General features: G+C 40.9%; 1 protein-coding gene across 1 annotated transcript; it reads right to left on the reverse strand.

The window, feature by feature from the left end:
- Window positions 1-857: 857 nt before the first annotated feature.
- LOC126198822 (neurogenic protein mastermind-like) lies at window positions 858-14,301 on the reverse strand. The gene is made up of 4 exons (XM_049935393.1): window positions 14,189-14,301; window positions 8,416-8,742; window positions 5,642-5,781; window positions 858-4,182 (listed from the first exon to the last, which is right to left on the reverse strand). Exons 1-4 carry the CDS (start codon window positions 14,223-14,225, stop codon window positions 3,904-3,906), a joined length of 783 nt encoding a protein of 260 aa, XP_049791350.1. The 5' UTR covers window positions 14,226-14,301; the 3' UTR covers window positions 858-3,903.
- Between the last annotated feature and the right edge of the window lie 272 nt (window positions 14,302-14,573).

Genomic DNA, 14,573 nt, shown 5'->3' on the forward strand with positions numbered 1-14,573 from the left:
CACACTGATTCACATTGAAGGGAGCTTTAAGAGACCTACAATCAAACAAGTGTGTCAGTGGATAAAACAGTTGTGGTCTAGAGTGGGAGAAGACATTATTGTTAAATCTTTCAAGAAGTGCAGCATAAATAACACTCTCGATGGCAGTGAAGACCATCTTATATATGAAGAGGACAATGGTGATGACGAAGAGGAAGGAGAAGATGATGAAAGTGCAAATGACAATTTTCAGGGATTTTAAGGGTCAGTGTGGTTTTATAAACTAAGAATTTTTTTAGTCTGGCTTTGCATCCTAGTAATAAAATGGTAAAAATGTCATTTTTTTAAAAAAGTTGCTTAAAAATTAAGGAGTCTTAGAGTCCATAGCATCTTATAGTCTGTATAATACAGTAACCATTCACAAATTCCATGTTTCTGTGTATGTGTCATATTTCTTACTGTTGTTAATTATTAATGGTGATACAATAACTAAATAATGAAAAATGCAAACCTTCCCAATCATGTTCATCTGTAAGACAATCACAATACACTGGATGGCAGTCTGACTTCCAATGCTACTTGTTTATCATGAACACAAGATGTTACTCATCTCAGAATTTATTTTGCTTTTTTAAAAAAAAGAGGGCAAGAATAATGCCGGTATATGTGGTGCTGGAAACAAGATGTATACACCATACTTGGATAGTTAATTGTTGTAGTAACCACCACACACAATTCCCATATTTATTTATGTATATTTGAGCATGGTAACAACCTCATCTGACACTATTTTTTAACTGTGATCATACTGAACTGTGCACTGGAATGAGAAAGAACTTCTTAGGATCAGAATGAAATAAAAAATATAAAATAATCAATTTAGATAAACTTGTATATATATTATATAATAATATAACGTTTGTATAATTTTGCATGGAAACTTAATACAGAACAAATACAAAACACTATCTTGTACAACATTTGAAATAATCATAAAAGTATACATACAGTACTTGACACATTTGGCAAGAGAAGCGGGTGCCCTTTTGACAGATTGATACAATTTTCTACAGGGCACAGCTGCACACATTCACACGCAGACATCACCTTAGTACAACACTGCATAAAACTGTACATTCATATATAAAGTCTGAGAAGTGAAAACTGTGTTTCCTCATAGAACACTTTTTCTCCTCTTTGTCTCATCAAAATGTTAAAAAGATTTGGTGTTTTCCTGTAGCAACATATTGAGTATCAATATACCAGAAATGTGGTTGATGTACAGTCAAACCAAAACATTTGTCAACTTCAGCTGGAATAATAACCATACTTTTCCTGTCAAAATCATTCTGAAAATATTTGAACTTAGTAATATATGGCTAATAATGTGTAATGGCAACACCCAGTTACAATAATCCTCTGTAAATGAAACAACTATGACCACAACTACATCCACACTGGAATGACTGTGCACTTAGAAACTGTAATCTAGTAACTGAAAAAGGGCAGGACATCAAATTAACTGACACAAATGCATTCTGATTAAGCAGAATTGGACTACACTGGCTGTTTCTTAAAAGATACTGAGAATTTAAAATACATTATAAATATACCTGGAAAACTTCATGAATAAATGGAGAAGAAATCATCAGGAGAATTATACAAATTAAAATGTTTCTTCCCCCTCTTCTTTAATGAAATTTTATTGTTAGTTGTCTTCAGATGATGGAATAATGGAATATTGTTTACATCCAAGATGCTTATCAAACAAAAAAAAAATTTGGAAACTAAGTCCCTTATTACTGAAACCTCCAGGTTTAAATCTCTGCTTCATATGAAAATTTGCATTGCATATATGATACTAATGTTATTACCAGATGTAGAAACAAAAAAAAAATGTCTGAATAAGATAATTTCTAGCAAAGTTAATGTTAAAATGAACTATTAACTTTCCATAGCACTGGAAATTCTAATCACTAACTTTAGAAAGGCCTCTATTTATTGACCTGATTGTAATTTTAAAACTTTTGTTCCTCTATTTACTTTTCCTCAAAAAACAATAACAATGCAATATATGCCCAATACTAAAACATTGAACAAAACTGATAAACAGTGTCATGGCAAACAGACATAATAATTTTCTATTGCCTCAAAGTTACATCTAAAAAAGCTACAGAAATCCTCTAGATTGCAGTCTCAAAATTACGAAGATCCTAATGACCTTATGGGGAAGAGGGAGCCACCTAAAAGTAACTGTTTCCTTCACAGCCTCCCTCATCACTTACAATGAAAATAACTCGCTGTAAGAAACCTGACACTTTTTGAGAAGCATATTACCTAATACTGAACCCATTCTCTAGGTGTGAGCCTATTACATGGCAAACTACTGGTGTTGTGGCTTGACTGTACTTCAACCAGTACCTACTCTACTTCAGGCTCAGCTTGAAACTTGTCAGGAATGATTCAATTCCCATACAGTTATGTTCATTCTGTATCACTAACTTCAAAAAGAACAACAATTATTATAATATCAACAATTTTTTTTCTCTGGATCATTTTAAATTATATACATTATGATATTATAAGTATATATAATATGTTCTTTATATCCCTATCAATGTCTTATAAACTTCTACTTGCAAGCCCTTAAAATAAACAGCAAAAATTGTTAACAAAAATACTGATTCCTTTTTGTCTGTCAACATTTAATGAAGTTTTAATTGATCTGTTAGTAAAGATTATGATTGAAGGTTGATCCCATACTAGAATGAGAGCTTCGGTGGTTGGAGGTGGTCCCAACTCCACTTCAACAGCATTCACAAGCCTGAGGTAGCTGCACTGCATCACATGAATACTTCCTTGCATCTGCCACAAGTTGTCTGATAAACACTTTACATCCTGATGCAGCTTGTGCATATTAAACACCATAAACAAAAAATTATTGCAAATGAAGCAACTGAGACAAGAATTAAAATATTTTAAAGATATAATTACACACTGAAAATATCTCTTAAATATTTAATGATTTACCACATCATGGTTGCAGTGTTTCGTGAAAGCATTGCTGTTCAATAAACATTAAAGATTTCATGGCAATTTAAACTGGGTTAAAAATTATTTGAGTTGTTTGATACAATATAAATGAATTTAACTACAACAAAAACAATGGAAAGCACTGGCAAGAGAACACAAGTATGTGTAAGTGGGCAACATTGTGCAATCAGCATAAAAACAGAAAAACAGCAACACTGTTTCTTAAGTTTATATCTGAGGTTTAGACAGGGTTTTAAGCTCAGGATGTTGTGTTTGTATCTGTATATTTGAGGTTACAGTTATCTGCGTTTGCCCCAGCTGCTCATATGAGAAATGTTCATTTGGATCACATAAATAAAATTACAATATTTGATAGCTAGTGTACGTGCACTGTAATAGGACACAATGTTGAATTTCTGCTCACAACAGACTTGCAGGTCTAGATCACAAATATCAGTGTTCCACTATACCACACTGTTGTTTCTTACAGATACACACAGCCATAACTAAAAGTGAATTCACCGATTGTCCAATGTATTTCCTAAATGTGTCCCTCGTTACATTCTACACTTTACGAGATGAGTACTCGTACAACAGTCAAACCAAACTAGACTCTCTTGACAGAACAAATACTGGAATGTTAATGTCATGTTCAGCTCTCGAGATCCTAACCGCTCAGTACCACTCCTCTTCTAAATCCTCCGTCTGACAGGTCACTTTAACTATTTTCTAATGATCACCCTTACTGCATCTTATTTATTTGGTAACTGCTGTATGTCTGTGATTCACTAAGATTGTCCACCAAGTGAAGGACCTGGACTCAGAACTCAACACAGTCACACTCCAGAAAATGCTGCCGCATTACGGTGCACAGAGCACCTAAAACCATTCCTATAATATATCTTGAAAATTAAACGACGACCCTGCATCGAGGGAATTTAGAAGTTCTGCGGCTGAAAACTGACTCGAATCTCCTGACGGCAACTGTTCGAGGAACTCGAGACTGAAGTCTGGTGGGGGCTGTGAGTTTGAAGCAGAGCTCACTGGGGTGGTGGTGGGGTGCTGCTGTAGCACTGGGCTGCTGACGTACGGGGGGAGGTGAGGGGAAGTATGGTGAGGGGGCACTCCACTCGCAGATAGTGACTGTGACATCTGCAGGTTCATTGACATCTGAAACAGAATGCAAATAACACTCAGCTTTTATTCACATTGGTTCAAGAGTGGCATCATGTTCAGTTGTTAGCCTACATACAATTAATGCCTTATCTTAAAGAGTAACAATAAACTGTAACCCTTCCAGCCAATTTTGCTGGTCACCAAGAAAGCACTTCTGATACTAGTATCAAATAAAGAACTTAATTTGAGGAAGCCAAACAATGGAAAATCCAGGATGGAATGTAACAATATTATGAAAAGGAAAGTTTCTACTCACCATAGAGCAGAGATGCTGAGTTGTAGATAGGTGCAACAAGAAGGCTCTCACAATTAAAGCTTTCAGCCATTAACGCCTTTGTCAACAATAGATGACACACACACACACACACACACACACACACCTGCAGTCTCACGCAACTGGCAACTGAAACTGCATTGCGAGCAGCAGCACCATTGCATGATGAGAGTGGTGACTGGGTGGGGGTAAGGAGGAGGCTGGGGAGGGAAGGGGGAGGGATAGTATGGTGGGGTTGGCAGACAGGGAAGTGCTGCAGGTTAGACTGAGAGCAGGGGAGAGGTGGGCAGGGGGGGGGGGGGGGAGGAAGTAGCAGAAAAGTAGAGCAATAAAAAAGACTGGGTGTGGTGGTGGAATGACGGCTGTGTAGTGCTGGAATACGAACAGGGAAGGGGCTGAATGGGTGAGGACACTGACTAACTATGGTTGAGGTCAGAGGGTTACGGAAACATAGGACATATTGCAGGGAAAGTTCCCACCTGTGCTTCCCTGCAGTTCCCGTAACCCTCCTGGCCTCAACCTAAGTTACTCTTTGTCCTCACCCATCCAGCCCCTTCCCTGTTCCCATTCCAGCACTACACAGCCATCATAGTGCCATCACTCCCAGTCCTTTTATTTCTCTCTCTCCTTTTCCGCTGCTTCCACCCACCCCCTCCCATTCTCTCGCCTGCCCTCTGTCTACCTTGCAGAACTTCTCTGTCCACCTGTGTGTGTGTGTGTGTGTGTGTGTGTGTGTGTGTGTGTGTGTGGCCTATTGTTGACGAAGGCCTCAAGGCTGAAAGCTTTAATTGTGAGAGTCTTTTTGTTGTGCCTATTTGCGCTTTTTGTTGTGCCTATTTGCGAATCAGCATCTCCGCTATATGGTGAGTAGCAACTTTCCTTTTCATAATATTGTTAATTTGAGGAAGAAATATTTCAGATAATTGAGGATAAAGGGAGCAAGTGCTACTCAGATATGAAAAGATTGGCACAGAAATAGAAATCACAGCGGACAGATGCCATAATTGTAACAAATTCATTTCCCATAGGATGAAAGTGTAAGTAGTGGCAACAACTGGCAAATTAAAGTGTGGGAGGAGGAGATATTAATATGGTACTGGAAACTCCAGGGTGTCTTATCTGACAAAAAGACAAGTAAGCAATGCCAGCACTGTATGGTACTATAAACGTAGCACTCACCTGACCAGGGCCTGGTCCTGGGGGCATGCCCATCTGCTGCTGTTGCGACATCATCTGCTGCAACGTCGGCATTCCCTGATTCCTAGATGCTACGAGCTGCTGCTGCTGCTGTTGCTGCATCTGAGCCATACTGAAGGACCCTGCCCCAAGAATTATAATGAAAATAAATTACACATCCAGTTAGTGACACATCAGTTATTTGAGAATTATGATCGAACATTATGCAAGTCAACTTGTTTTAGTAAGTGGGGAAGTTTTAGTCTAAATGCTGTGGAATTCAGTGCAAAGGAACAGGAAGTGGCAAATCTCAGAAACGAAAGCTACACCTGTCACGTAAAATTTTAATTCTTTCAACAAATTATTAACAAAAATGGACTTGCACTACTAATTTTTACCATGAAATGGGGCCCATAAGCAAAATCATTGTTGTGTATAGCAAGCAAGTAAACTTACTTAAAATGAGTGGTGACATGACAGATCCAATTAGCTTTCACAATAACACTGAAAAAACAATTAAATGAAAAGCTCCAATTTTTATTTCCCAATGATGCTAAAATATTATCAAGATCAGCCTCGAGTGGACTCACAAAGGCAAGGAGATATGGATGGGACCTGTAAGACCTGGCAGAAACATCTAACCTAACTGAGCTAAACAGCAATGAGAAATGAGGCAGTGAGCATGGAGAAAGAGATGCAATCCCCAAAATTAATCATTTTATAGTCTTAGTTTAGTAAGTAAGTATGTATGTACTTCGGCAACTAATAAGGTATGATATTTAATTTCAGCCATAAGACAAGTAAAAGCTAATAACTTCTTAAGGGTAAATTTTGCTTTATGGACATCTAGTCTGCAGAGAGGGAAAATTTTCTAGGAGTTTAGAAAAGTGACCAAACCTGCTTATTTTATAAGACAACTATGACTGTGCAATAGAGCAAGCTGTGATTTTTCTACTTGTTCTTGTATCACTCCTGATGCCAATATTATTTTTCCCCTTTTCTGATTCGTTAGCAGAGCATACACCGTAATTACCTGAAATAACTAATTTCTTATCACATTGTATCATGCTGAACTTTATTACTCACAATATAACTTACTGACTACTGATGGCACTAATATACCGGGTGATCAAAAAGTCAGTATAAATTTTAAAAACTTAATAAACCATGGAATGATGTAGATAGAGAGGTAAAAATTGTCACACATGTTTGGAATGACATGGGGTTTTATGGGGGGGGGGGGGGGGGGAGGAAGTATTGCTAGACGCGTGAAAGATCTCTTGCGCACGTCGTTTGGTGATGATCGTGTGCTCAGCCACCACTTTCATCATGCTTGGCCTCCTAGGTCCCCAGACCTCAGTCCGTGTGATTATTGGCTCTGGGGTTACCTGAAGTCGCAAGTGTATCGTGATCGACCAACATCTCTAGGGATGCTGAAAGACAACATCCGACGCCAATGCCTCACCATAACTCCGGACATGCTTTACAGTGCTGTTCACAACATTATTCCTCGACTACAGCTATTGTTGACGAATGATGGTGGACATATTGAGCATTTTCTGTAAAGAACATCATCTTTGCTTTGTCTTACTTTGTTATGCTAATTATTGCTATTCTGATCAGATGAAGCGCCATCTGTTGGACATTTTTTGAACTTTGTATTTTTTTGGTTCTAATAAAACCCCATGTCATTCCAAGCATGTGTGTCAATTTGTACCTCTCTATCTACATTATTCCGTGATTTCTTTGGTTTTCAAATTTATACTGACTTTTTGATCACCCGGTATTTAGTTCATATTTTTTTGGTTCATATTATTTTATTTAAGGATATATTCATAATTTATGATATCAGTAAACTAAGTGCATGTCAAAATTCTACCCTGCTAAAAAATTTTTGTTTTAAGATTGACATAGCTTATTTGGAACCATTCAGTGTCCTCTTTCAAGCAAACATTATACTTTCTCCAATAACTGGATTTTTCAAATTTAGTCATACTTATAATGTTCATTTTCCAGAATGTTCCAATCTTTAGTGCAATTCTTACTAAAATCTAGTTTACAATTTTACAGTCCTGATTTTTCTGTTTCTAAAATTGTATACATTTACTGAAATCACCTGTTACTTTGTTATTATACCAATGAGAAAACATCAATATATAGTTAATTCTTTGTACTCTTTGGGAATACCTTTTTACATTAAAACTTCCCTCAGATAAAACAGTACCTAGCATTTTGCCATTTTTAACTGTACAGATTTTGGATAAATAAATTTATTTCATTCCTACGTTTCCTTTTTTCCTAGTCTCTTGTGTTAAAATCCAAAATATAATAGCTAAATATTTTACTGTTTTTGTAATTTCTGTAATACATGCATCTATAAATATGCATCAATGGCTGGTATTCAAAAAGTGAAGGTGTATGTCAGACAGTCCAACTTCTATGTCAGTTCTGCATGAAAATTTTGTCAAATCACTTGTAGAATCTGTAACTTATTAATCGCTGTTGTGAAACCTAGATCATAATAATAACAAGGTGACATCTGAACTGTTTCGTAATAATAAATATGAATGAATTGAAGAAAGAAAAGTCAGTTGTTTTGTGTTATATCGTTTATTAGCTGTCTGTATAACTTACAAATTACTGGAAGAAGATCAGATTGATGGATTTTAATGAGACTGAAGAGGTTCGAAACAGATCACTAAGGTTACAATCGGTAATGCACACACACAAGAAATGATTAACAGTCATAATTAGGCAAATGTAGAAGTCAAACATACCCTGGTGCAAGTGCTGCTGCTGCTGGAAAGCAGCAGCCGAGCCGGCTCCATTCCTGAAGACAGCGCTCTGCTGCTGTGAGACAAGGAGGTGCCTCCAGTCCTGGCGGGCCCCGAGCCCCGTGTCGGGCCCAACGCTGACGTTGGGCGGCCGCTGCTGGCGCTGCTGCTGCGGCGGTGGCGCCCCCTGGGCCTGCGGGCCACCGTAGCGGTGCGGCCCCACACCCAGACCCACTCCCACCCCCACCCCGACACCGACACCGAGGCCTGCCATGGCCTGCTGCTGCTGCAGGTAGCCACCTCCCACCATCTGTGGTCGCATCATCGGACCTGAGATGCAGCAGAGAGAGTGTCGTTAGTCACGTATTATTGTGTGCAGCTTAGCAACGTGGTTTGTATTTGCCTCTTCACTGTGTCAGTTCATTAATTGGTGTGTAAGTTTGGTACATACCTGTACAATGCCAGCAAGTTTAACACTTTCTCCTCCTGATAACATTCCTTATAGGATACCACTAACAAGCTCTGAGTAAACTGAGAATTGCTTTCTTAATTCGTTTAATAATGTCTAATATTTCTGCTTATTCTCTTCAGTCTCAGACATATGCCTTCACTGTATAATGCGACACATCAATACATTCCTGTAACGCTGACTAAATGAAAGTATGTTCAAATTTTGATCTGTTAACTGTCAGAAAGATTTTCTGCAGCTTCACAATGTTCTTCATGGAATTTGGTGCGATAGTTTTTCAAGGAGGACTATACCCACCTCTTTCTCACATTCGTGATACATGCATTGTATCTCCTTAGATTACTTGAAGCATAACTCTTATATATGGTTGGGGGGCAGAGGGGGGGGGAGGGGCATGAGAGAACATTGTTTAACCAGTTCACTGTGTTGTACAGGTCTACCCATCTGCTTAATTGTTAACTATTAACTGTTATGTGGTTTACACTGACCATTTGTGATGATACTGTATGAAAGTTTGATATTACTGTTCTCGATCTAGTCAAAGTGGAGAGATACAAGTTTTGTAGGGGATTTGACTCTTAATATGACCCATTAGAGGAATTTGGGGTTTCTTGTAGCTGAGCTGCTTTTCAATTCAGTTCCTGGATATCCAGAAGCATGTGACGTTGTCTATTTATTTTCAAAACTATTCTTGGTATTGTATCTCAGATTTCTCTTTAATTTCTTGGTAACCCTATAACTGATTTATGGTAAATATTCCAAAGCCAGCTCTCCATTTGGTCACATTTCTTTCATCATATGCCAGGTAATTCCTATGATGTCCCATTTCATACAGTGTACAGTTAAATACAGTAGAAGCAGCCATAACTTAAAGTTCACAATACAAGACAATCAGCAGATTACAGAAAAACTCCAACCAGCTACATTTTGACCAATACAAATATAAGGTATAAGCATCTTCTCACAAAGGAACCTTTGTAATATTAATATTTGATTGAATGTGCCGCCTAGAAGAAAATATACAAATAGTAGTTGTTTTTCTTGTTGTCATGCAGACTGAATTGTTGTCTCCAGGGAAACAGCATTGGGAGGAAGAGGGTCATCTAACATCATGTAGTTATTGCATCCTCAGCATAGCTCAGAGCTGCTTTTAGTTCCTCTTCTAACAGTTTGTTGTTCCTAGTTTAAACTGACCTTTGCACAAGAAATTTATTGGTGAAAGGTGCAGCATCTGCAACTGCTTACTATTCTTGCTCCTTTTTAATAATGAGCTGTTACACATAAATGCAGTGTCAAAAAAGCTGTGGTTTAATAGGTAAGGTGTTACACCAGCAAAAGTTATCTAGTTCACAAAAGTGCAGATTGTGTGCTTTCAAATATGCATGGAGAGAGAAATTTAGTGGTCTGACAGACAAGTTTACAGCAACTTAGATGTTGTGCTCCTGCTGTAACCCCATTGGAAAGGTGAAATTAACAGTTTTGTAATAGAGGATGTAAACGAAAGGACACGAAAGGAGGTGAAGCCCAAGTGAAGGTAGGCCAAGAGGGGATATGGAAGTTCCCTACAGATGCAACACAAATCACTGGATAAGATGAGCTAAAAGTTGCATTTGTCAACAAAACCTGTGAGGAGGTTTCCGCAGACTGGATTGCAGTAGATTCCATTCAAACTGCAGTCAGTATGCCAAGTATGTGTTAATGACTATTGCTGAATGAAGATTACAGTTACAGCTCAAGAAGCAACAATTTCTAGATATAGTATTCTGAAAAGGCATGAGCTGTCATAGAGACTGAATGAGACAGCTCAAAAGTAATGTGTTTTGCACTATGTGTAAAGTGAGTGTTTTTTCCCTAAAGCAACACCATCAATTCGACAATTGAGCATCTTTTGGCTACATATGACACCTTTTGCACACTCCAAGGTTGAATGTTATAGTGTACAATTTCCTCCCACGGAATATCACTGACGAGAAAATTTACGTCACTGCACTGCAAGTGTAATATCACAACTGAGAACAAACATGGAAAACAGCACATCAGTGCATGTTGAGAGGGTTTGGTAAAGGTGGGTTACCAACTGAATATCTGTCGCATTACATCGAGTCCACCTGTAGACCATGTAAAAACCGCTTTGCAATAGCAGTAAGATTCCATGTATAGTTTTAATATTAGTAAAGTTGTCTGGCATAGTCTGTAGGAAGACTGAAAGTAGAATTTCCAGCAGCCTGATTAGAAAGGTTTTCTTCTTTCTGCATATTGGCAAATTTCCAACGAAATATGAGTGAGCACTGTATAGTAAGTATACACATTGAGTGTAAGTGAGTGTACTGTATATACGTGTAGTATAGTGCTGTGTTTGTGTTGTACACTCCTGGAAATGGAAAAAAGAACACATTGACACCGGTGTGTCAGACCCACCATACTTGCTCCGGACACTGCGAGAGGGCTGTACAAGCAATGATCACACGCACGGCACAGCGGAAACACCAGGAACCGCGGTGTTGGCCGTCGAATGGCGCTAGCTGCGCAGCATTTGTGCACCGTCGCCGTCAGTGTCAGCCAGTTTGCCGTGGCATACGGAGCTCCATCGCAGTCTTTAACACTGGTAGGCCGCGACAGCGTGGACGTGAACCGTATGTGCAGTTGACGGACTTTGAGCGAGGGCGTATAGTGGGCATGCGGGAGGCCGGGTGGACGTACCGGCGAATTGCTCAACACGTGGGGCGTGAGGTCTCCACAGTACATCGATGTTGTCGCCAGTGGTCGGCGGAAGGTGCACGTGCTCGTCGACCTGGGACCGGACCGCAGCAACGCACGGATGCACGCCAAGACCGTAGGATCCTACGCAGTGCCGTAGGGGACCGCACCGCCACTTCCCAGCAAATTAGGGACACTGTTGCTCCTGGGGTATCGGCGAGGACCATTCGCAACCGTCTCCATGAAGCTGGGCTACGGTCCCGCACACCGTTAGGCCATCTTCCGCTCACGCCCCAACATCGTGCAGCCCGCCTCCAGTGGTGTCACGACAGGCGTGAATGGAGGGACGAATGGAGACGTGTCGTCTTCAGCGATGAGAGTCGCTTCTGCCTTGGTGCCAATGATGGTCGTATGCGTGTTTGGCGCCGTGCAGGTGAGCGCCACAATCAGGACTGCATACGACCGAGGCACACAGGGCCAACACCCGGCATCATAGTGTGGGGAGCGATCTCCTACACTGGCCGTACACCACTGGCGATCGTCGAGGGGACACTGAATAGTGCACGGTACATCCAAACCGTCATCGAACCCATCGTTCTACCATTCCTAGACCGGCAAGGGAACTTGCTGTTCCAACAGGACAATGCACGTCTGCATGTATCCCGTGCCACCCAACGTGCTCTAGAAGGTGTAAGTCAACTACCCTGGCCAGCAAGATCTCCGGATCTGTCCCCCATTGAGCATGTTTGGGACTGGATGAAGCGTCGTCTCACGCGGTCTGCACGTCCAGCACGAACGCTGGTCCAACTGAGGCGCCAGGTGGAAATGGCATGGCAAGCCGTTCCACAGGACTACATCCAGCATCTCTACGATCGTCTCCATGGGAGAATAGCAGCCTGCATTGCTGCGAAAGGTGGATATACACTGTACTAGTGCCGACATTGTGCATGCTCTGTTGCCTGTGTCTATGTGCCTGTGGTTCTGTCAGTGTGATCATGTGATGTATCTGACCCCAGGAATGTGTCAATAAAGTTTCCCCTTCCTGGGACAATGAATTCATGGTGTTCTTATTTCAATTTCCAGGAGTGTATTACAAAGACAAAAGGGAAAGAGTGAACTCTGGTGCTGCCACAGGCTGTTCATCTATCCACTGAGGGGACTACAGAGTTTAGTGTCCTCAATTGACGAAACAGATCATACATACCATACGCCTTCACTCCACGAGAAACTGTGGAGGGTTCGGAATTTAAATCGAAAGATTAGTTCGAAACCCAGTGATTGGGAACTGTAAAACACACGTTTCGCTCTCTCGCTGGCCAAATACTAGTGATGTAGTTCATCCCACCACCAGGATGGACATCTGTGGTTAGTTTATGGGCCTACAATAATGTATTTAGGAAAGGTCAGACAATTGTGTCCAGACTTTAAAAATAGTGGTACCTTTTAGTACAGTGCCACAGCACAAGTACATGTCTGTGACTTTGGCTAGAGAGGCACGTTTCAGTATTTTTAATATAGCAAAGTTTAATAAGTCACAGTTGCAAAACGCTGACAAGAATTATATACATAAGAATGGAAAACTAGTAAAAGCTGAATCTAAGAGACAACCAGTCTGCATTCTGGAGAAATGTAGGAACACACGAGGCAATAGTAACCCTACGACTTATCTAAGAATACGGGTTTAAGGAAGGTGAAGCTACATTTACAGTATTTGTAGATTTAAAGAAAGCTGGAAAGCACACTCTAAAATTCCAAAGGTAGTAGCGGTAAGAAATGGCGGGCCATTGTTTATTTAGAACTGGTACAGAAATGAGGCTGCCATTATAAGTGTTGAAGGACACGAAAGGGAAGCAGTAATTGAGGAGGGGTAGAGATAGGGTTGTAACCTACCACTGGTGTTATTCAATCTTTGCGGTGAGCAAGAAATAAAGGAAACGAAAGAGAAAATTGGAAAGGGATTTACAGTTAATGGAAGAGATATATAAATTTTAAGGTTTGTTGATGGCATTGTAATTCTGTAAGAGTCAGGAAAGAACTTGAAAGAGCAGTTGAAGGGAAGGGACAGTGAGTTGGAAAGAGATTATAAGGTGAATATCAACAATGTAATGGAATGTACTCGAATTAAATCAGATGTTGTGAGGGAATCAGATTAGGAAATGAGACAGTAAAAGTTGTAGATGAGTTTAGCTATTTGGACAGCAAAGTAACTGACGATGCCTGAGGTAGAGAAGACAAGGTGCACTCTGGCAATGCCAAGAAAAGTGTTTCTCAAATAGAGAAATTTGTTAACGTCAAGTATACACTTAAACGTCTGCAATCACTTTTTCGAGGTATTTGTACAGAATGTAGCATCGGATGGAGGTGGAATGTGGATGGCAAGTGGTCCAGATGGGAAAAGAATATGAGCTTTTGAAATGTGGTACTACATAAGAATGATTAGGACTAGACTGGTAAATCGAGTAACTAATGAGGAGGTAGTAAACAGAAGTGAGCAATAAAATAAATTTGAGGCACAACTTGAGTAAAAGCAATCGTCATTTTGGTAGTGGAGACAAGACTGAAGGCTCGAATACAGTAAGCAGGTTCGAGTCGCACGGCAGCGGGACTCACCGGACGGCGGCATGGGCTGGTGCGGCGGGCGGCGCATGGCGAAGCGCTGCTGCTGCTGCGGCGGCTGCTGCTGGGTCAGCGCGGGCGGCACGGCCTTGTACTCGGGCGGCGGCGGGCGCGCGCCCTGCGGGGGCCCGGGCCGCAGCGGCGTCCGCGAGGCAGCCGCGCGCTGCTGCAGGCTCTGCTGCGTGAAGTTGATGGTCTGCGACTGCGACGCCGACGCCGCGTACTCGCCCAGGTAGCCCTTCAGGTCCGACAGCTGCAGCTGCTGGCCCGCCGTCACCTGCCGGCAGCGAGGGACGCGCTCGCTGCTAAATGCGCACTTTGCTTCTCTACAACTACCCTACTCTACATATACATACATACATACACACACACACACACT

The sequence above is a fragment of the Schistocerca nitens genome, chromosome 8 (assembly GCF_023898315.1).
Source record: "Schistocerca nitens isolate TAMUIC-IGC-003100 chromosome 8, iqSchNite1.1, whole genome shotgun sequence".
NCBI classification, from domain to species: domain Eukaryota; kingdom Metazoa; phylum Arthropoda; class Insecta; order Orthoptera; family Acrididae; genus Schistocerca; species Schistocerca nitens.